Source organism: Diceros bicornis, chromosome 16 (genome assembly GCF_020826845.1).
Source record: "Diceros bicornis minor isolate mBicDic1 chromosome 16, mDicBic1.mat.cur, whole genome shotgun sequence".
Taxonomy (NCBI): Eukaryota; Metazoa; Chordata; class Mammalia; order Perissodactyla; family Rhinocerotidae; genus Diceros; species Diceros bicornis.
This window is the reverse complement of record NC_080755.1, coordinates 21,325,393-21,350,285: the sequence shown is the minus strand read 5'-3', so window position 1 is coordinate 21,350,285 and position 24,893 is coordinate 21,325,393. Positions and strand designations below refer to the sequence as shown.

General features: G+C 34.2%; 1 protein-coding gene across 3 annotated transcripts in view; it reads left to right on the top strand.

Moving 5' to 3' along the window:
• Positions 1 to 24,893, top strand: part of SS18 (SS18 subunit of BAF chromatin remodeling complex) — an 81,761-nt gene that overhangs the window by 4,897 nt on the left and 51,971 nt on the right. For 2 of the 3 annotated variants that reach the window (XM_058556917.1, XM_058556919.1), the window contains exon 3: positions 5,740 to 5,824. In XM_058556917.1, the coding sequence (XP_058412900.1) occupies positions 5,740 to 5,824 (85 nt within the window). Of the gene's footprint in view, positions 1 to 5,594; positions 5,633 to 5,739; positions 5,825 to 24,893 lie in introns of all 3 variants that reach the window. The other variant, XM_058556916.1, reaches the window with a different exon arrangement.

Sequence of the window (24,893 nt, the reverse complement as noted above, 5' to 3'; positions counted from 1 at the left end):
TTTCTTCTCCATATCATTTATTTCTTCCCTATATTGTTTTTCTGAAACATTTGAGAATAGGGTGCAGACATATGATTCTCTCTTACCTTTAATAACCTTGGTGTGTATGTCATAAAAACAAGCTTACATTCTTAAATAATCAGAGTATAACTGTTAAAATTAAGAATGCAATAGTAATATCTGATTTTTAGAGGTTTTTAAAATTTTGCCAGTTGTCCTATTAGTGTATTTTTTCAGGTCCAGGATCCAGTGCAGGATCAATATTGCTGTTAGTTGTCATGTGTCTTGAGTATACTTGAATCTGTAGCTGTTCTTCAGTCTTTCTGTTATCTTTCATGATGTTGACATTGTTGAGGAGTACAGCGCAGTTGTTTTGTGGAATGTCCATCATTTTGGGTTTGACTAGTGTTTCCCTTGATCAGATTCATGTTAGGCACTTTTGGCAGGAGTATTACAGAAGTGATGTTGTGTCCCCAGTGCATCCTCAAGTAACTATATGATAGTGATTTGTCCCAGTATTGGTGATAACTTTGATCACTTAGTTAACATGGTGTCTGCTAGTTTCTCTACTGTAAAGTTACTGTTTTTTTTCTTTATAATTCATATGTATCTTGTTGGGGAGACACCCTGAGACACAGATATGTTGTTTCTTATCGTACTCTCACGTATTAATTTTAGCATCTACCAATGATTCCTGATTGAAGCAGTTATTACTGTGGTGATTGCCTAATAGTGACTAAATCTATCATTCCTTGTACATTTATTTGGAATCCTACTGTAAGGAAGAAATTTCCTATCTCCTGCCCCCATTCATTCATTCATTCATTCATTTATTTATATCTGAATGGGCTTACAGATTCTTACTGTATTCTCTAGGTTCTAATCTATTACTCTGTTATTTATTTTCTTTCTCAAATTGTCCCTGATGTTGGCCATTGGGAGCCTCAAGCTGGCTTTTTGACATGTTTCCATTATTTTTTGAACATTTTCTTGCACCATAAAATGTTCTAGGCTCATCTTGTACTTTTTTCTGCCCCAGTTTGGAATCACCTGTTTCTTCAAGCCCTGATTCTTTCTTTGGAGAATGATATTGAGAAACTGAGGTCTGAGTGCTAGGATATATTTTCTAAGCACTTGTACATTTTGCATTTTATGTGACCATTTCTGTTTCTTTAATATATAGTCACGTGTCAGATAATGTTTTGGTCAGTGACGGACCGCATATGCAATGGTGGTCACGTAAGATTAGTGCCATATAGCCCAAGTGTGTAGTAGGCTGTACCATCTAGGTTTGTGTAGGTACACTCTATGACATTTGCATAACGAGACTGCCTAACGACTCATTTCTCAGAATGTATCCCCCTCGTTAAGCAACACATGACTACCTATTGTTTCTTCGATGAATCTTGTCTGTTTATATTTGAAAATATTCTTTTAAAAAATTAACTAGCTGGTCTACTTCCTTAGTTTAACTATGGATAATCATCCGTGGTAAGGAGACAGCTACTTCAAGTCAGCCATGAGATGATAAAAGTTGAGAGGTTCTGTTTGGGATATATAATTATTTTCACCTACGGCTTTTTTAAACACCAGGTAGAGCCCAAGGGGTTTTGTGGCATAGGACTGGTTCAATTTGTTAAAGGATCCAGCAGTACATGGCATGGGTGGGAAATGTTCAGATCTAGAACTAGCTTTTCCAACTTGAGTCAGCGGAAGTTTATATTCTCAGCTTTTTTTGTATATATAATCATTCCTCCATTTTCTGCATATTGGAATATACCTCATTTTTTCACATATTTGGTGCAGATTGGGCTTAAATTGATTTAGGTAGAATCTTAAATTCTGCTCTTCCTGATGGATTTAATTTCATTCTTAGACTTCTTCAGATACTCATTCTTTCTCAAGTTGTCAGGCTTGGTTTGTGAGTGAAGGAAAAAAAGTTCCTTCTCTTAACCTTAATAAATGTTCCTGTTTCTCGTAGTAGGAGAACCAAAAGGAAAATAAAGAAGAAGGTCAATAAATGACAGCCATCTGGGAATTGATAGTTCAATTTTAATTAAATAGTTCCTTAAGATGTGATAACTTTGCCTGAAAGTGTTTTTTTAAGTTGAAAATAACTTTATTTTTATGAAAGCAGCATATACACTGTAGAAAATTAGAAAACAAAGATATGTAAAAATAAGGTAACAAACGCTGTATTCTCATCACCTAAAGATTTTTCATTGGTAACATCTTTGTATATATTGCTCTATCTATCCTTATCTACATACACATACACACTTATATATTATACTCATATAAGTCAGTGAATCACTTATGGAACTTGTATGCACAAATCCTCTTCCCTTTAAATTCTGGTAACATATATGTGAGAATGTATTATTGCTCTATTGTGGTGTCTGGTTTGAGCATTTTCTAAATCAACTTATGTATTTTTTTAAATCAGCCCTTATTTTTTGTATTTTAGAGTGAGTGCAACTATTAACTGTGCTTTAAACAATTCTCATGCAAAAGATTTGTATTCATCTGAATATAAAGGAATTTAGTTGTAAATTTCTAGTTAGGAAAAAAACTTCTATAAATTGAATTCCTGTTGTCTTACAATCTTCATATCTTCTAGGTAAAGGTTTCTTTTTAAAAACGGACTCTTGATGTTTTCAAATTCATTTTTTAATTATATCAGTAAATTTAATAGTGGTTATTTTACTTTATTCAAGGTAATTGATGAGGAATCCTTGGGAAGTGAACTGCCTCTCATTTAATAGGTTAATAATTATGAGTGTTCCAAAATATCTACCAGTATTTGTTAGGAAGTTAACCATCATCAAACATAAGATGTTGAATATGTTTTATATCTGCCTTTAGCTTGTATGCTTGATTTTCTTTTATTAATGTATACTATTTTAGAAGTAATAAGCATATACATTAAAAAAGTAAACTGCTTCAGTGACAAATGTTAAAGTATTTATAGAATAAAAAATAATTTCTCAGGAAGATGTTTCTTTAATATTTGTAGAAGAATCTGCTTTATATTATCATTTCAGTAGTGTCAGCTGAAGCTAGATTTTTTTGCCTGTTGCTTTTTAGGTGAAGTGCACAAACTTATAAAAGAATATGAGTGTTTATTACTTTTTCATTACTGTTCATCTTTGAGCCTTGAGTGATCCTAGAATAAGCTTATTTGATGAATGCTATAAAAATAATGCAATTTTACGAAAAAGGAAACCTACTAAAGTTAGAAGAGACCAGTTAAAATGATTTTTACCTACCCCCATACATGAGGTAAAAAGATTTGGGACTATTGGGACAATTGGAGAAATTTGAATGGGTTCTGTGGATTAGATGGTAATACTGTATCAATATTAATTTCTTCATTGTGGTGGTTATACTGTGATTATATAGGGGAATGTCCTTGTTTTTGGGAAATTGACACTGAAGTATTAGGAGTAATGGGGTGTTATGTCTGTAACCGACTCTCAAATGATTTTGACTAAAGCATGTGTGTGCTTGCGTGCATGTGTATATTGGTATGTGTGTTTAGAGATGGAATAAGATGAATGTAGTAAAATGCTAATGATTGGAGAGCGTGGGAGAAAGATATTTGGGAGTTCCTTATACTATTATTGAAATTATAAGTTTGAAATTATTCAAAATTAAAAGTTAAAAAGATTTGATGGTTTGGGAAATGTCTTAAAATTAAAATACTCCATAAAAGATGCTGTATTTATAGATATTTAGAACTGCAAGGAACTTCAGAGATCTACTTTAACTTCGTTATTTTACAAATGAGGCCTTAAGAGTGTGGCAGATCAGACTGAACAGTATTTTACCATTGGCTTATTAAATACTAATCAGCATGACTAAAATTTTTTGTAAAGGATCATGAGTAAACCATAATCTTTTAGTAAGGGTTGGTATTTTTATTTTTGACAGAGTAGTCAGCAAATCTCATATCTGAGTGTAATACAGCCATACATCAAAACTTGAAGGAGTCCACTTTGAAATGAGTCATGTTCTAATATAAAATGGCTGGTTGGTTTTAAAAAAAAAAAAAAGATTGTGGAACTGTATATCCTAAATTCCATTCAAGATCTCTACAGAATAATGAAATAGTGGTGCCAGCTAGTGGTGCCTATGAGTGCTATTTGAAGAATTTTGACAACACAATTAACCATTGTGAATAATTCAGTACAATTTAATAATTCTTGGTCCTTGTTTATATAAGGATCACTATAATGAATAATATGTCGTGTCTGATTAAGCAACATAGTGTATATCTGAGGAGGAGCATTAAGAGCATAGACTTGTTTTTAAACAACAACCAAAAACAAAGGGAAACAAGAAAACTTTGGGAAGTATTGGGTAAGTCTGTTACCTTGATTGTGGTGATAATATCACAGGTGTTTGCATATGTCCAAACTCATCAAACTGTACACATTAAATGTGTGCCGTTCTTTGTATATCTCTTATACCTCAGTAAATCTGTAAAAAGTGACAAAAAGCATAAACGTGTTAGTGAGGAAACTTTAAGGTCAGTGAGAAATATCGTCCCCCCCCATAAGAAAAAAGCAGTGAAACCAGTAGTTTCTAATAGAAAAAAAATAATGCAGCAAAGAATTTACTAGGATTCCTTTTGTGGTGTTTGTTTTAGAAAATTACTTCATCTGGGATCTGTATTAGAAGACTTTATTTAGCTGAATGAAGTTCTTTTGACTTAGTTTTAATTGTTTTAATTTGTATTTAGTATTTCTTAGTAAACAAAATTCTAAAACAGTCTGACAATTTGATGCAGGGTTTGAGTTGGTATTTTGAGGGTTTACAAACACTAGTAATTGAATCATACTGATTTTAATCTGGTTTTGTCTTAGTTAATTTTTAAAATTTTGAAGAGAGGTATTTAGCGAAGCTAATCCATAAGTAAGATCACAATAAACTTCTTGAACCACTTGACTCCAGTAATGAGAATTTGCTCTATTTTTTAAAAAGTTAATCCTTAATGGTGTTGATGTCCTATTATTTCCTCTATCTCTGTGCTTTAGCATATAATTTTTCTTTTTTTTGGTTATTGGAGCTGCCTATACATTGTCTTCTCTGTATGCTTAGTCCTAATAGCTGGGCAGCATAACCACAGCAGGCATAAATTGTTGGTCACTGCTGCAGGAATGAGAAGGAAAAAAATTTGTGGTTCCCACCTCCTTTCTGACATTTTAGCAGAGCATGTTGACTGTGCTTGGGTTAGAGGTTTTTGGCAACATGAAAATGCAGAGGGAAGGGAACAAGCACATCAGTTTTATTTAATTCCTTCGTTCTAGATCTCTTTTAAAAGAGCACATGTACTATGTATGGAGCCAGTACGTATCTCCATTATTCCATTTACTAAGCTATGCAATCTTGTACAAGTTATTAACCTTTCTAAATCTCAGTTTCCTCATCTAGAAAATGGAGAAAATAAGAACTTTTACCTCATAGTGTTGGTTTGAGGATTAAATGAGATATATATGTATATAAAACAATTGTAACAATGTCTAGCATATGGTAAGATCTCTGTTTATTATTATCTTCGAATGTATTTATTATTTGGAATTATTTTGCAGAGGAACTAGGAAAAAATTGAAGTGCTATTGATGTTCAGGTAACAAATCTTTTATTAAACTTGAGAAATAATTAGAATGCTCTTTGTATTTAAGCAGATAGGAAGAAAATTATTTTTTAATATTGATATTTGTTTTGTTTTAATAGGTATCAGCAGATGTTGCATACAAACTTGGTCTACCTTGCTACAATAGCAGATTCTAATCAAAATATGCAGTCTCTTTTACCAGCAGTAAGTACCTTTAAAATAGTGTGAAGTAGACAATCGTTATAGTTATGTACGATGTAACACATTTTTTTTTAATGATTTTTGAGTTTTGTTTAGTAAATCCTACCCTCCTCTGAGAACCTGATGGTATTCTCCAATGATCTAAAAGCTTTATTGTTTTGCCTTCGTATTTAATTTGAATTAAATCATCTAGAATTGATTCCCTCCCTGAGGAAGTTATATTCATCCATTCAGCCACCCACATACCCACCCACCATCCTACCTTTTTATATTAATTTATTTTAATTTGTAATTGCACAAATAATTTATGAATAAATCTGTAGTATTTCAAAGCAAATTTCAGACATCTTTTATGTCACTGGTAAATACTTTAATATGCATCTCTAGTAGATGCATATTAAATTAACCCAACAAAAGTAACCAAAATTTCTAAATGTCTCATAATACCCAGGCTGTTTTCCGTTTTCATGGATTATCTAAAAAAACCAGAATGTTTTAATGATTGCCATAAAATCCAAACAAGGTTCATATGTTGCATTGGTTGATATGTCTTAAGTCTGTTTTAATCTTTATCAGTTTATCTTTTTTATTCTCCATTTATTTGTTGAGAAACTGGGTCATATATTTTGTAGAATTTCTCATATTCTGGATTTAGCTGATTGTATACTCATGGTCCTTTAACATGTTCCTCCATCTCATCTCTTATTTCCTATAAACCGGTAATTAAATAGAGAGGCTGGGTTAGAGTTAGGTTTAGTTTTGTGTTAAGAGTATTTCGTTGGTGGTGCTGTGTGTTGCCTCTTATCGCATCAGGAGGGACATTGGTTGGTTGTTCCATTTTTAGTAGTGTTAGGATTAATCACTGGGTACGGTTGGATTAATCAGTGGGTACGGTTGATACCAGCCTGATCAATCCATTGTAAAGTACCTCGTCAGCCTTTCACTTAATGGTTTTAGCAGTCATTGATGCTTGTTGACCAGATCCATTATTTCATTTTGGTATCACAGAATGATAAATTGCTAATTTTACAATTCCTCCTGCATTTATTAACTGTACATTTTTTAAAAAGAAAAACTTCCTTTCATCAAATATTTGGTTATCCTGAAATAGAGTCCCTATAAGGATAGTCATGATAAAGGCTTGATTCTATCCCTTTATGAATTTTCAGAATAACAAATTGGTCCCTAGCAACCTGTGAAGATGACCAGTGATTTTTTTTATTATCTTCTAAACTTACAGATTTTTATATTTTTAATGTGTTAAATCCATTGCAGTCATTCTGTATGATACTCAAGTTATCTCATTTTTGGTCAGTGGGAGCCTCTTCATTTGGCTCCTTTGTCCTTCTGACTTGATTCCAGTATTTTTGTATTGCTTCTTTGCTTTCAGGATTTGAGAGAGAGATCAGGATGATTATATTTTCTGCCCCAGAACTATTCTGCCCCAGCTATTTTTTCAAGCAGTTCTTTTTCAGTGGGAATTGATATTTGGAGACCACAATTTGGGTGTTTGGGGCATTCCTTATAACTGGGTTTTCATTGTTTCTAGGTATTTTCAGTGAACAGAGCCAGTAAACGCAGTTTTTAGTTAAGGAAATAAAATATTGAATTAGTGATATTTCCACTTCAGGAAAGGTTTTTTACTTAGCTTTGATTTTATGTATTAGTATCTCTTCTGTCTTACTTCAAAAATCTTGGTATTTTAATTATATTATAGTTGTTTATTTGCTTTATACTACAATATATAAAATAATTTCAATATAATAATACTAAGGTTACCACTAACAATAAGGTGCTTGTCCTTAAGATATATCCCACTAGGAATATATAATCAATAAATTTTGTTTTGACTCTTGAAATAATTCTTCATGTGATTATTGCCATGAACTTGATTACCAGCTAGGTAGAATTTATTTTTATGACTAGTATGAGGAATAGGTATGGTTTCATTTGTTTCCTTGTGGATAGTTCTCTGTCCCAGCATTATCTATTGGAAAAACAGAACAAAATTATCTTTTTTCTATTTTATCATGTTGTCTATATCATATATCAAATGTCCATATATATATGGGTCTGTATCTGATCTCTCTCTTCTGTTCCATTGGTCTGTTTTTATAAATTCTACTATCTTGTCACGCTTGTCATAGTCTAATAAATCTTGATATATGTTAGAGAAGTTCTTTATATTTATTTCTTATTTTTTTCAAGAATATCTTGGCTATTGGACTTTTGCATTTCTATATATACTCTTAAACATCAGCATGTCCAACATAATCCTGTTGTGATTTTCATTGAGATTACCTTGACTCTAAATCACTTTGGGGAGAATTGATATCTTTACATATTGAGTCTTTGAAATCATGACCATTGCTTACATTTTCATTTATTTAGTCCTTTAATATCTGTCAGTGAAGTTTCAGGATTTTCTCTGCAGAGGATTTACACATCTCTCTTGGGACTTATTGCTAGGTACTTCATATTTTTTGAGGCAATTTTAAATGGAGTCTTTGTTTTTTAAGTTGTGTTTTCTAACTGTGATTGTTGTTTACATGGAAGTGCAATTGATTTTGAATTTCATAGTCTTGTTCCACTCTTATTTCTAATGATTTTTCTATACATACTTTCAGTTTTCTGTATTCACAAACATATCATTTGCTAATAATAAGTTTTGTTTCTTTCTTGCCAATCCTTACACTTTTTATTTCTTTCTCTTGCCTTACTTCCCTGGCTAGGACCTCCAGTACATTCCTGAATACAAGTGGTGATAGAGGACATCTTTATCTTGTTCCTGATCACAAAGGGAAAGCTTTCACTGTTTGACCATTAAGTATGATGTTTGCTGTAGTTTTTTTGTAGATACACTTTATCAGATTAAGGAAGTTCCCTTCTTTTTCTTGTGCTAAGTAAGAGTTTATATCTTGGATGGATGTTAAATTTTATTAAATACTTTTATTGCATCTAATGAGATGAGCATAAGCTTTTTCTTCTTTAATCTGTTAATGTGGTGAATTGCACTAATTTACTTTTTAGTGCTCAATCAATCTTGCATTCTTGTAATTAACCTACATTTTCATGACCCATTTGGTTATGGTCTTTTTTATTGGTCATAGTCTTTTAAAAAATTGCTGTATTCAGTTTGTTAAAATTTTGATAAAGATTTTTATATCTTTGTTCATGAGTGTAATTGACCTTTAATTTTCCTTTCTTATAATGCCTTTTCTGGTTTTTATTTTGAGGTTATGCTTGCTTCATAAGATGAGCTGGAGAATTTTCCTACTTTCTCTTACCTGGAAGATTGCATAATAGAGCTGCCATTTCTTAAATGATTGGTATAATTCTTTAGAAAAGGATCTGGAGTGTTTTTTTTTTTTCTTATGAGAAGGCTTTTATTTACTTACTCAGTTTCTTTAATGGTTATAGGACAATTTATATATTTTTATATTTTTTGAGTTGCCTATTTTGGTAAATTGTGCATTTTAGCCTTTTATCTAAATTTTCAAATTTATTGGCATAAAGTTCATGAAATAATCTTTCTAATATTCTCAGGGTCTGTAGTTATATTTTCTTTTTAATTTTTAACATAGTTTATTTGTGCCTTCTCTTGAAATTATTTTTTGATCACTCTTGCCAGATGTTTATCATGGTTTTTTTTTTGTCTTTTCCAAAAATCAGTCTTTGGCTTTGGTCTTTCTCTGTTGCAGCAGTTCTCAAACTTTTTGTTCTTACAATCCCATTACACTTAAAAGTTGTTGAAGACTTTGAAGAGCTTTATGTGGGTTATAAAAATTGATATATTTTAAATTTTTTTTCAGTTTTTAAATTAAAACTGAGGAAAATTTAAAAATATTTATTAGTTCATTTAAAATGAACAATAATAAACCCATTGCATGTTAATACAAGTCACATTCTTTAAAGGAAAAATAACTATATTTTTAAGAACAAATTTAGTGAGATATGAATGGCATTGTTTAATAATTTTTCAAATTTCTTTTAAATGTCTTACTTAATAGCAGACAGCTATATTCTCATATCTTCTTCTGAATTCAATCTAGCATAATGTTTTGGTTGAGGTAGAATAAAATCCAGTCTCACACGGATAAGGAGTTGGAAGAGGGAAAAATATTTTAATAGCCTTTTCAGGTTGTTGTGGATAATCTTTGATAGTACAACAGATCTCAAATGTTTTTTTAAAGGTTAGCTGTAGTACGGAATCTAAAACCACATCAATATACTTTTCTTAACTCTGGTACATTAAAATTCATTGGTCTGTCTCGTATTTTGGATGGATCTTTTACTGATGTGTAAATTTGTAACATCATGGTTTGGTTATTCAGAAAATATAGGTTGACTGAGTTATGCACATTTTCCAAATATTGACATATTTCGTTATGTGATACCAAAAACCACATTTGTTGAAATCACCACCAGTCTCGTCAAAAAAGCCTCTAAGTATTGGGATGCTGTCAAGCTCAAAACAGTAGATATAAGTCTGCTAAATTCCCAATTCTTGCTCGAAAAGTCGAATTTGATCCTTGGCAACAAATGCTGTCAGATGTTTTCCAGGTTTTATTGTGTTCATCTTTGAGAAAATGTCTGCTAAATACCCAAGCCTGGATAAGTATAGCAATTGTTCTTTCAAGTAAAAATGGTGTTCCATGAAAACAGCGCCTAGATCAGTGAGCAACTCAGTCACAAAGTGCTTTTAGCTAACTTCGGTTTGCCACGGATATGTTTATTATTTTCCCATTTTGTCACACAGAATATTTAACTGACATGGAGAATTTAATAATTGAGTAATTTTTACTGCTTCATTAAGGACATTCTTAAGTGAAAATGACTTTTTCTTCTTTTGTTTAACTGCTAGTCAGTGGCAGTCAATAATATAATGACTGAACAGTAGAGTTTGGTGTCTTGATTCGTGCTAAGGTTCCAGCAGTTACATCCACTTTTTTGCTTTCGTACCAGCATTGTAAATATGAATGTAGCGTAAAAGACAAACATCTTTGTATTATTATGGAAATAGTTGTGACTTTTGAACCCCCCAAAGACTCTTGTATGTTTTTGGTTATGATTAATTTCTGATCTTACAGTTGTAATTTCCTCTTACTTTGTTTTTGTGTATTTTGCTATTCTTTTTCTGAGTTTTGAGGTGAATGCCTGTTTCATCAATTTTTATCCTTCCATACTAATATATGCATTTAAGGGCATAAATTTCCTGTTAATCATAGTTCTGATATATAGCACATTCATATTTTTCACTTCCAAATATTTTCTAATTTCCATTGTTATTTCTTTTTTATACATGGGTTGATAAATATATATCTTAGTTTTCAAACATATGGAAATTTTATCATTTTCTTTTTCTTTCCTTTTTTTTTTTTTTTTTTTTTGGTGAGGAAGTTTAGCCCTGAGCTAACATCTGTTGCCAGTCCTCCTCTTTTTGCTGAGGAAGATTGGCCCTGGCCCAACATCCATGCCCATCTTCCTCTACTTTATATGGGACGCCGCCACAGCATGGCTTGATAAGTGGTGTGTAGGTCCGCGCCTGGGATCTGAACCTGCAAACCCTGGGCCGCCAAAGCGGAGCACGTGAACTTAACCACTACACCACTGGGCCGGCCCTTCATTTTCTTTTTCTTAATGATTTCTGGCTTCATTTTATTGTAGTTAGGTACATTTTATATGATTTCAGTTCTTTAGAATTCTTTGAGATTTATTTTATGGTGCAATATATGGTCAGTTTTACCAAATGTTTCATGTATACTTAAAAAGAATGTATTCTTTAGCCCAAGTGCAGAGTCCTATATATGTTTATTAGGTCAAGTATGGTTATCTTGTTTGAATCTTGTATAGCCTTTGTGATTTTTTTTAACCTTTCTGATGTTTTGTTGGTTCTGTTACTGAGAGATGTATGTTTAAAATGTACGAGTACAATTGTGGATTGACTCTTTTTCCTTGTAACTCTTCGAAGTTTTTGCTTAATACATTTTGAGGCCCTGTTAGAGAGGGAAATATATATTTAGAAATGTTACAGCTTTCTGATTCTTTGTCATGTTTGTCATTATGAAGTATCTCTCTTTATCTTTAATCATGCTTTTTGTCTTAATGTCTGTTTATCTGATGATAGTGTAGCTCCATCAGCTTTCTTTAGTGTTTGCGTGGTATATCGACCTTTCCATTTCTTTATGTTATTAGAGATATGTGTCTTAGGAGCAGCATGTGGATTTTTAAAAAAATCCAATATAGCAATCTTTGTCTTGTAATTGGGACATTAAATCCATTTATATTGAAGGGAATCACTCATATATCTTTTTTTTTTTTAAACTTTTATTTATTTTTTTTTTCCCCCAAAGCCCCAGTAGATAGTTGTATGTCATAGCTGTACATCCTTCTAGTTGCTGTATGTGGGATTCGGCCTCAGCATGGCCGGAGAAGCGGTGCATCGGTGCGCGCCTGGGATCCGAACCCGGGCTGCCAGCAGTGGAGTGAGTGCACTTAACTGCTAAGCCATGGGGCCTGCCCATAATCACTCATATATCTGAGTTTAAGCCTGCCATCATACAATATACTTTCTATTTGTCTCATCTCTTTTATATTTCTTTCTTCTGTTCTTTTTGCCTTCTTTATAATTATTATTATTATTTTTTTCTCTTTGCTAGTTTGGAAATTATATTACTGTTCTCTTAGTGGTTACTACACAGTTTGTAATATGCATCCCCAACAATTCAAGAACCCTCAGATACTTTATTTCTCTTCATTCCCTCAATGACTTATCTATTGTTGTTATCATGCATTTTAAATCTCTATATGTTTACTCACAAGTGATTGTTACTACTTTTTTTTTTTAAGTTAGTATTCATTAGAGTTAATCATTGTTACCATTTCTGATACTTTTAATTCCTCCCTTCATTGACAACCTTTTATCTCAGATCACTTTTTTTCCTCCCTGAAGAATGTATTTTAGTATTTCCTTTTAGCATTGGTTTGCTGGTGACAAATACTTTTAGGCTTGTTTGTTGTTGTTGTTTTAGTGATCTGAAAATGCTTTTATTTCACCATCATTCTTAAAGGATGTTTTTCCCAGGGATAGATTCTGTGGTCATGTCACCACATTCAGTATGTCATTCTATTGTTTTTTTGGCTTATATCTATTGAAAATTTAGTTGTCAGTGTTAATGTTACTATTTTGAAGGTAATCTGACTATTTTATTTGACTCTGTTGAAGATTTTTTGCTTTGTCTAGAGTTTTCTATGCTATCTCTAGCTGTGGATGTCTTTTTATTTACCCTGCTTGATGTTTGTTGAGATTTCTGAAATCTGTGGATCATTGTCTTTCATCAGTTTTGGGAAGTTCTCAACTGGCTTTCTAGATTGGCTAACATGCCCATAGCCAATGTAGCCCCCAGATTTGGGCCCACCTCTCTGGATTGTTTTTCTTCTCCTGGATCTTGGCCTGATCATTTTTTACTACTGAGTCTGCTCTTCCATATCTTCAAACATATTTTTAAAATGTTTTGTCCAGCTTTTTTGTTATCCTCACTGGAGGGATGTTTGAATGTCCTAGTTTGCCACTACCCTAGGTGATTCTTTTAAGTATTAGAATTGAATTCTGTTTTGCTATCCATAGTATATTAGTTACTTGTATGGCTTTTCAAATATGACTGTTTCTTTGGAGAGAGAACAAACATTTGCGGAGTGACTACTATTCAGTGGGTCCTTTCAATACTTTATTTCATCCTCAGAACCCTTTAAGATATTAGTCCCATTCTGTGGTTGAGGAAACTGAGTCTCAGGTTAATTAACGTGCCTAGGGACTCATAGTTGGTAAGTAGCAGCGTGGGATTTGAACCTAGGCCTTACTGAAAGCGGTTTGTGCATTATCCTGTCGTGTCATGTGGTTACTAGGATGGAATAGAAATAAGAGCCTGACCCATTTGCTCTCAAGTTTGTGTATCAGGGTGGGACTTGGCTAGATCTTCACAGAGCTTGAATCTAAATTTTACAAGCTGCAGTGTCTTGATTGTTCCGTTGTGTTATTATGGAAATGAATGCCCTAATCATTTTCGTTTTTTTGTTGTTTAGCATTATTCCTGTACTTAGGTGTTAAGTTTTAAAAAAAAAAGTTAAATGAATGGGTCTGCTTATAGTTTGAGGACTAAACTAATATAGATTTGACAGCAGGTTAAGAATTTAGCTTATGAGCACCATGATGACCTGTAACTCAGTGATTCTTAAGCTTTTATCCCTGTTGTAACACATCTGAAAGATATACATTCTCAACATGTTCTCATCAGTAACAATAACTCAAGGCAGGGAATCTCCAGTCAGGGCATTGAAGGTCGAGAGGGGGACATTTTTCTCCACATAGTCTTTTCAGAATCTTGTGGGTGGTTGAGGAAGGGGTGTAGTTTGCACAGAATCTTGTGGGTGGTTGGGAAAGGGATGTAGTTTGCACAGTGTCCTCAGGTGAGTCTCTATCCCTTCCACATCCCTTCTACCCAACCAGTTGAGATTCTCTGTGTAACTTATGATACGGTGCAAACTGTGGATTTTGTCAGTTTGTTTTGATTTGAAATATTTTCTCCATAAAATGTGGAAATATCTTAAAGTCTTAAACATTACAGTTTCTCAAATATGTCCCATATTCTCTAGCTTTTATAAAGAACACAAAAATGTTTGGGCAGATTATGTATCTTCATATTTAGTTACTCATTTCTCTTGCCCTTCCTTAGGAAGGTAGTAATTCTTGAAATGCCAGTGTGGTAAAATTGAGCTTACCATAGAAATTCATTATGGTACAGCAAAATCTCAAATTCAGAATTCACTATTCCATTCTCACCTGTTGTTAAGTTATACACTTTTATTGAATTTCTTTACATTTGCTTTTTGTAGTATTTACATTTTTCCCTATAGATCAAATAGGACAGTAAAAATCATTACTATTTATATTCAGAGACAGTATTATATTATTTTACCATCACCTGTTTAAGAACCATCATAAAGGAGATGTATTTTAGAAACCTTTTACCATTATTTCACTCATTTAACCTGGAGTCATCATTTTATATTATATTTTACTAATGAATATAAATATTGCCATTCATCTATTTTGAAATAAAATTTTTACCTCTTGATATTGGTCAAAGTTTAATTTAAAATACATGGTCAAATTTTCATTGAAAAAAATATGGATATTTTGAAGGTCAAGTTGCTTGGGAAGCCGAGTTAACAGAGGAGGGGTTTTAGAAAGAATGGAAATAAATATATCCTCATAGTAGCAGGAACAAGAGGGACTGAGCCAATAAAGAAAAGTGGGGCTGTTGAGGGGAAAAAATCAGCTAGAAGAAAAGCAAGTGTATTGGAGGTGAAATAAGGTGGAGTTGGGCAAAGTAGAATAACAGAATACATAGTGAATGTAACCAATCTGCCAAATGAGAGACTAAACTAGTTAGTAACTGTAGTTTGAGAAATTTTGACCCTGAAAAAGAACTATGTGTTTTAGGGTGATTTTACTGAAGTTTTCCAGAATGGAATCTTGTACTTTACTTACTTCAACTGGTTGTAGGAATTGGAAATGTGCTCATAATTATATGTATAAGTTCACCTGTCAGGTTTTTTCATGCCCCCGCAAAAGGAATCATGTATTTCTAGTAATATTTCACATATTTGGAACTATGCTACATCTAGCAAGCTTCTCCTGTTTGAAAGAAAGTCAAGAATTCAAAAACCAGGAATGAATAGAAAAAGGCTAGAAAAATAACTTATAAAGTCACTACACTAACTCTTAGGTATTTTACTTCTTAGTTTGGGCCTTGTGTATTCTTTTCTAGTTACAAAAGCATTACAAGTTTGTAACAGAAACTATTCTTAACCTTGTACATGTTGTAGCACGCTTGTTTGTTTAAATTTGAGGTGATAGCCGAGAAGCAGCAAATCAGAAATGGGAGAGTGTATTCTATAGGCAGGCATACATAAAAGCACTGTTACCTGACAACTGTGGTAGCATGAAAAGAGACCAAATACTTGTAAGAAGTTGACATAATTAAAAATGTACACTGCTCTTGCTCCATTTAATGTAGTTATATAGGGCCCTATCTACCTTGGTAAACCTGGGAAGCATCATTTGAATATTGGTTCTCAGAGTTGGTATTTACTTTCTGAAGTAACAAACTATTGACATAATTATTTTCATCATATGAACTATGAACAATTTTACCAGTAGGGAATATGACTATATTATGTGTATGCAAGTCTTTCCTTCTCTTTGAAGGAAAACTTTGAAGAAATTGCATTGCTAAGTTTTTGTTTTTCTTTTTGTGAGGAAGGTTAGCCCTGAGCTAACATCTGTTGCCAATCCTCCTCTTTTTGCTGAGGAAGATTGGCCCTGGGCTAACATCCGTGCCTACTTCCCTCTACTTTTTATATAGGACGCTGCCATAGCATGGCTTGACAAGTGGTGCATCAGTCCGTGCCCGGGATCCAAACTTGCGAACCCCAGGCCGTCAAAGCGGAGCTTGCGAACTTAACCGCTATGCCACCAGGCCGGCCCTGCATTTCTGAGTTTTAGCCTAATATTAGTTATGGTTCATTTATTTTTGTCACCTGCTAGTATTAGCATATACAAAGTGGTAGGCACCATTGGTTTAGCAAAGAATTATGCAAGAACAATTTAAATCAAGAAAAGTTTTTATCCATTAATTTAATTTTTCTTTGGGAAAAACTTCAAGAGAATAGTCTTTCTATCATAGTAGTTCATTTTAAGCCATACAGTCTGGAAATATTTCTACAGCATTAAAAATTTTAGAGCTGGCAAGAACCTGAAAAATCACATAGCCTAGTGTTTCTCTACCTTGGCTGCACATTTTAAAAGGTTTTAAGGTGATTCTGTTGTGCAGGTAGAAATTAAGGATCTTACATTTCCATGCTTTTTAAATGGAGTATCCAGTGATGTTCTGAGGATATGCAAATCTTCAGAAAAATATGTAGTATCAACTACATTTGATGTTGCATACCATGAACCATTTTTACAATATGAGAAAGATAATACTTATTCTATAATGTTATTATGAGCATTATTATGAGGATTAAATAAAACAGCCCAAAGTGTCCAGCATGTAGGAGGTACTCAGTAAATATTGATAATGATGAAGATGAAGGTAGTACACAGTTGGAAAGTATAAATGGAAAGAGAAGTCACATTCAGGGCTGTTTGAAGTAAGACTAGTTGGAGTCAATTACTGAATACATAGGAAGGGTAAGGGAAAGAGTTTGGAGACTTGATTGAGAGTGATCGCATCCTTAAGACTGGGTGTATAAGCATGTTTTTATTTTAAAAGAAGGCTGAAAGTTGATTGGAATTGCTTATCTTGCTTTTCACTTAATTAATTATGAGTATTAAGTTTAAAAAAATTCCTAATTTAACCAGATACTCTTCTTGAATTTTAAATTTATTAAAGATAATTTTTGTTTAATAGATGTTCTGTACGAAGAATAAAAGTCTGGACTATTAATGCAAATTGATTTAGAGTAAGTAGTCTTACATTTTATATATTTTTCATTTCCTAAATTGCATTTTTTTGGTGATGCCACATTTCATGTTCTGAGCAACCACTGGGCACCACTTGATTAGCCTTTCCTTGCACGAGCTTCAGTAAAAACAATATTTTAGTCTTCAGGTTCAGTGACTGCTGGCAGAACATCTATTGAGGTACTTCATTGACCAAAATATGATATAGAATTTACTGTTTACAGATGTGATCCAAGGGAAGTGAAGGAACACATACTTAGAGCTGTGAAACATTTTGAAGATTAGCAGGGTTTATTGCATTTAGAATTTTTTTTTTTTTTTGTGAGGAAGATTGGCCCTGAGCTAACATCTGCCAATCCTCCTCTTTTTTTGCTGAGAAAGACTGGCCCTGGGCTAACATCCATGCCCATCTTCCTCCACTTTATATGGGACATTGCCACAGCATGGCTTGAAAAGTGGTGCGTTGGTGCACGCCCGGGATCCGAACTGGTGAACCTTGGGCCGCTGCGGCGGAGTGCATGCACTTAACCACTTGGTGCCCCTGGGCCGGCCCTGCATTTAGAAATTTTAACTTAATTTTTAGCGTAGGTAATACTTTGATATGGTTTGAACATCAAAAACTACACAGTCATACAAAAGCCTACTGCCATCTGTATCTTCTACCTGCTTTTTATGCATATAAAAGCCACTATAGGGGCCAGCCCTGGTGGCCTAGTAGAAGTAGGTGTGCTCCACTTCAGCAGCCCAGGTTTGGTTCCCAGGTTCAGACCTACGCCACTTGTCTGTCGGTGGCCATGTTGTGGCAGCAGCTCACATACAAAAAGTGAAAGATTGGCACAATAGATGTTAGCTCAGGGTGAATTTTCCTCAGCAAATAAAAAACAAAAAAAACAAAAGCCAATATAAGTACATACTTTCCCCTTCGTTTCTATGCAAGTAGAACCTTGCCATACACACTGTTCTGTACCTTGTGTGTTTTTTTTGTGAGGAAGATCAGCCGTAAACTAACATCCATGCCAATCCTCCTCTTTTTGCTAAGGAAGACTGGCCCTGAGCTAGCATCCGTACCCATCTTCCTCCACTTTATGTGGGACACTGCGGTGCGTCGGTGCGCGCCTGGGATCCGAACCCGGGCTGCCAGCAGCGGAGCACGCGCACTTAACCACTACGCCACGGGGCTGGCCTGTACCTTGTTTTTTTATTACAGTTTTTTAAATGAAAGAATTTAAATTCTTATTTAGGATTATAGAAGGAACTTTTCTTAAATATTGGCATAATTTTAAGAATGTTTTTAGTTTTAAGTGTTTGGTAAACATGATCATGTTTATTTGGTCAGTATGATAGCATCACTATTTTCTCCTTTGAAACTTTTGTTCTTTGACTGCTGTGGTAGTTTTTTACCTTTCTAGCTGCTCCGCTCCTTATCTTTTAACATGCCCATCAAATGTTGATGTTCTCTTCTTGAACATCTTTTTGTTATACATACCCCTCCTGGGAGATTTCATCCATACTCCTCGTTTCTTATATTCCTGACTTCAGGTTCCACCTAAACGTACATTCCTGGCTCCCAAATGTGTATCTTCTTGCCTGAGTGTGAAACATGAATCCAGCTTCCAATAGACGTATCCATTTGGATATTCCACAGACCTCTCAACACAAAACTCATTTTCCTCAGCTCCTGCTCTGTTGTTCCCTGCTGTTAAAAGAAAAAAGTCCACAGCTTGCATTTTTTTTTTTTTTTTGAGGAAGATCAGCCCTGAGCTAACATCCATGCTAATCCTCTTGTTTTTGCTGAGAAAGACCGGCTCTGCACTAACATCTATTGCCAATCCTCCTCATTCCCCCCCACCCCAAAGCCCCAGTAGATAGTTGTATGTCATAGTTGCACATCCTTCTAGTTGCTGTATGTGGGATGCCGCCTCAGCCATGGCTAGACAAGCGGTGCATTGGTGTGCGCCCGGGATCCGAACCAGGGCCGCCAGTAGTGGAGTGTGCGCACTTAACTGCCAAGCCACGGGGCCGGCCCCTACACAGCTTGCATTTTCATATTTCATATCTCGAGTAGTTATAAACACTGAGTTATTTTATTTAGCAACATGGTGATCTCAGACTTCTCCCTTTTCTTTCACTTACCACAGCTAGTCTACAAGTCTTCTTTCTCTTGTGTCTAATATGGTGCTGCTCAATAAAAGATGTCTGATTAAAACATTTTGGTATTAAAAACAGAAGCAAGACTACCAGTGAAATGTCTTTTGAAATGTGTATTTGTAGGAGATTTAGTATAAATTAAGGCGTCAATATTTATCTGATTTTGAGGTGAGAGAGGCTTTGTTGAGAATAAAAGCAGAGGAGGAAACTATAAAGAAGATATTGATTTGATTCTTTTAAAAATGTAAAGTAAAACCTTTTATATGCCAGAACATTCTATAAATGAAATTAAAGGCAAGTCAACAGATAGTAATTCTACAGTAAAATATATGCTATTTTAGAATTACTGTATATTTAAAGTACATTTGAAACATAGTAGACGGAGCTTAGGAAGAGTTTCATAAAGGACTTAATCCTGTATTGTGTAGAGAATTGACTTATGGGGGCACAGTTCTCTGGATTGATATAGGGAGCATTTTGCCAACATTGTTGCCTATCTTGTCTTTTCAGAATCCTAGTAAAAGTTACATTAACTATTTGTTAGGTGGTATATATAAAATTCAGAAGACTCTCTGAGTCCAAATATAAAAAGAGATTGGATAATCTTACTACAAGGAATATAAATGTTAAGTGTGTGTATGTGTGTGTGTAAATTTTTTTTTGCAGAACTGTGTTAAATCAGTGAAAGTAGCTTACAAATGTACTAGGGAACCTAAAGATTGTCTCTTTGTTATTAATTGAAAGTAATGTATCTAGCTCACCTTTACAAGGAGCAGAATTTCTTTGCTGTATAGCTAAGAAAGAAAAGAACCTAAATGTTGGAAATTCAGTAATTCAATCTTATTTGCACAGAATAACTACAGAAAAGTATTTGTACAAGGCTGTTTATTTAAGCATTGTTTGTCTTAGCAAAAAAGGAAACAAACTAGGAAAAAGTGTTAGTAGTGAGGATAAGTTAAAAACTGTTACAGTTTATTCAGTTGAGTTCTGTACTTTTGAAAGGGGTTGAATTATATTCTGATAAAGAGTAATACCTACGGTAGAACAAATCACAGAATAGTGTGACCCTAGTTTTAAAAACTAAATACATGTTTTTTTTATATATATGAATTTTAAAAAAGTTTCTGGAGGTTTGCATAACAAACTTGTAGCAATTGTTCCCATTTGTATTGTTTCTATTTTTATAATGATTACACATTACTTTTGTAATTTAGCCAGATTGGTATAGATATAATAATATGGAAAAATTCAAGATTAAGCAAATATATCTTTCTGTTTCTTAATGGATAGTATTATTACAACCTTAAGAAAGGCTTCAAGTCCTATCTCCCATGTTTCAGGAATGGATTAGTTTTTTTTCTTTTGGAAATATATTCCAGAGAATTCTTTTGGTCTGGGAAAAAGAAAGCATTTACTTTTTGTTCTTTAAGGTTATGTGGATCTGGAGTGACTTTAGTAATTAACATCATCATCAGGGTCAGGCAGACTTAGTTTTTCAAAGCTGAGGTAAAGTGTAATGTTGGATTTGTTATGGTGGAAATGTTTGCTGTTTCATTGAATAGAGAAAGGTTGAATTTAATGGGGAACCTAGTACTAAAACTGGGGAGAATATTGTTAGTAGGTGAATTATTCTGGGGCCTAAGCCCTTAGGTAATTTGGAGAATCATTATGCTGTGAAAATAAGTGATAAATATTAATTATGAAGTTTAAACTGGTCCAGTTTTATAGTAGGACTGAATTCTGTATTTGCTGTCTTTTTTTGGGACCAGGTGACATGATGACAATTGATGAGATTATTAAATTGAGGAAATCAATTGGTAAGATCGAAAGCCTGTATAAATTCAAGGCTACCCATGATGGTATACTGAAATTTCTTGTGGGAATGAGTGTGGAATTGAGAAGACCTTCCTAAACTGTTTCAGATACACGGAGAACTCATTTTGGAAGACTGATTTAGGACTAGGAAGTAAGGCAAATATGATACTGATGGGGCTTTTGGATATGGTCTTGGTTAAGTAATCAAGGCTCTTTCATTTCTGTATGTAGAGGTCATCTCTTTATCAGCTTTTGGAAGTATTTTATCTATATATCTCCCGTTTTGAATAATATTTATTTATTTATTTTTGTGAGGAAGATCAGCCCTGAGCTAACATCTGCCAATCCTCCTCTTTTTGTGGAGGAAGACTGGGCCTGGGCTAACATCCCTTCCCATCTTCCTCCACTTTATATGGGACGCCGCCACAGCATGGCTTGACAAGCGGTGCGTCGGTGCACGCCCGGGATCCGAACGGTGAACCCCGGGCCGCCGGCAGCGGAGCATGTGCTCTTAACCACCTGCGCCACCGACCCGGCCCCAATAATGATTTATTTTTAAATCTCCTATTTCTGTGTGTCATGTTAGTGCCTCCTTGCAGGGAACTATTTTAGTGACAGTTTTATTAACAATAGTTATACAGATGAAGTATTATGAAACTAAAAATTATATTTTACAGTAATATTTTTATATTCTAAAGAAATATTGAAGAAAAAATTTTATAGTCCGAGTTATTTTTAGTTTTATTGTAAATCATTTAAATTTGAGAATTCCTTCATTTATTTACTAAATATTAAGTACCTGCTGTGTGTCAGGCATAGTTAGGTACTTTCTGAAATGTCAGTGAACCAAACAAATATTCCTAATGTCTTAGGTTTTATATTCTAGCAGGCAAGGCAGGCATAATAAATAAGTAAATCATATAGCTTGTTAGAAGATGATAAAAGCTATGGAAAAGGAAAAAAGAATAGAGCAGGGGTAGGTGTATTGGGAATGCTGGAGGCAGGGGATGGAATTTGCAATATGAAGTAGAGTGGTCACCTTGAGAATGTGACATTTGAGCTGAGACTTGAGGAATAGTGTTTTAGGCAGAGGAAACAAGCAGGGGAAAGGTTCTGAAATAAAACTATGCCTGGCTTCTTCGAGGAACAGCATGAAGGTTGTGGCTGTAACAGAATGATGTAAAGAAGTAGTTTGGACAAATTGTAGGCTATTGTAAGAACTTTGGTTTTCACTCTGAAATTGGAAGCTCTTGGAGCATTGTGAGCAGAAGAGTGAATTCATATATATATTTTTTTAATTTTAGTTTTTATTTTTTTTATCCATGTTTTTATTGGGTTGTTTGTTTTCTTCCGTTGAGTTTTGAGAGGCCTTTTTTTTTTGGTGAGGAAGTTTGGCCCTGAGCTAACATTTGTGCCAGTCTTCCTCTGTTTTCTATATGGGACACTGCCACACCAAGACTTGACGAGCAGTGAGTAAGTCTGCGCTCAGGATCCGAACCCCTGAACCCCGGGCCACTGAAGCGGAGCATGCGGACTTAACCACTATGTCACCAGGCTGGTCTCTGAATTGATGTATTTTAACAAGCTCATTCTGACTACTGTGTGGAAAATATGTTATAGGGGAGCATAAATAGAAGCAGGGTATCCAGGTAGGAGGCTATTGCAGTAATCAACATGAGAGATGTTTCAGACCAATATTTATTTCTATGGTTTGTTCTTTGTTTTATGTATTGTCTAAATATATGTGTATGCTGTGTGGTACTCATAATCTGGAAATGAATAAAATGTTACATTCCTGGATTGTTTAAAAAAAAAAGCATGAGAGAGGTGATGGTGGCTTGTATCAGGGTGGTGGTAGGAGAGGAGATGGTGGTAGGAGTGGTCAAATGTAGGTATATTTTGAAGGTAGAGCCTAAAAGTATATGCTGAAAATTGAATATGGGGGGCAGAGTATGAGAAAAAGAGAGATGTCAGGGTTGACTCCATGGTTTTTGACAGAGCATTTGGAAGAATGGAATTGCCATCAGCTGAGCCTGTTGGGTAGGAGGATTGGAGTGGGGAGGTAGAGATATCAGACATTCAGTATTGTAGATTTTAAGTTTTATGTCTGATAGACTTCCAAATGGAGATGGGAAGGTAAAATAGGCAATGTTGACAATTAGAAAACATTATGGAAGTCACCACAAAGATACTGGTCCCTAATTTAATTTTGAAATGCTGCTTACATTTCAAAATCATTTTTTCATTTAACAAATATTTATTAAGTACCTCTGTTTGATAATAGATGTTTGGGAGCTACAGTGATAAACTAATATAATCATGGACCCAGTCATTATGGACTTAACAGATATTGGGGGAGGCAGACATTAATTAATTACTCAAAATATATTTTAAATGACCACTGTAGTAAATGCTACGAAGAAAGCACTACTAGGACTGTGGTAGCAGATGGGGGGCCTGATTATTCTGGTGATCAGGGAATGCTTTCTTGAGGAAGTGACATTTGAAGTATAATTTACATACAATAAAATTTATTCATTTTGATTGTATAGGTGGATATATTTTGACAAATCCGTGTAACCACCACTGCAATCGAGATATAGAACAATGCTATCATCCCAGAAAAGGTTTCTGATGCCCCTTTTCTGCCCATTTTTAAATTGAGTTGTCTTTTTTTTATTGACTTGTTGGAGTTCTTTATGTAGTCTAGATACAGATCTTTTTTTATTGAGATATAATTGATATATGTATGATTGTTACATATTCCTGTTGAACTGATCCTTTTACCGTAATAAAGTATCCCTCTAGTATCTCTAGTAGTACTTTTTTTGTGTGTGTGTGAGGAAGATTAGTCCTGAGCTAACAACTGATGCCAATCTTCCTCTTTTTGCTGAGGAAGATTGGCCCTGGGCTAACATCCGTGCCCATCTTCCTCTATTTTATGTGGGATGGCGCCACAGCACAGCTCGACAAGCGGTGCATGCCCGGGATCTGAACCTGCGAACCCTCGGGCCGCCGAAGCAGAGTGCGTGTGCTCAACCACTACACCACTGGGCCGGCCCTAAGTAGTACTTCTTGATTTAAGTCAACTGTCTGATATAAATATAATGACATCATCATACTTTTGATTAATGTCTACATAGTATATCTTTTTCTTTTAACATATCTGTGTCCTTATATTTAAAATGGATGTCTTGTAAACAGAATATAGTTGGGTGTGTTTTAAATCCAATGTAATAATATTTGTTATTTAATTGGAATGATGAGTCCATATACATATGATGTAGAACATGGTATAGTAGGATTTGAGTCTGTCAACCTGATATTTGTTTTCTATTTGTCCCTTTCTTGCCTTTCTTTGAGTTAGGCATTATTTTTTCTTCTCTAGTGTTTTAGCTATACATTCTTTATATGGGGTGTGTATGCACTCTTAAGTAGTAGCCTGAGAGATTACAATGTGCATCATTGGTTTATTAGATTCTAGTCTAAATTTGCACTTTTAACACCTGCTGAAAATGCAAGAGCCTTAATAACAATTTAACTTCATTTATCCGACTTTCTTTTGTGTTAGTCTTGTCATAT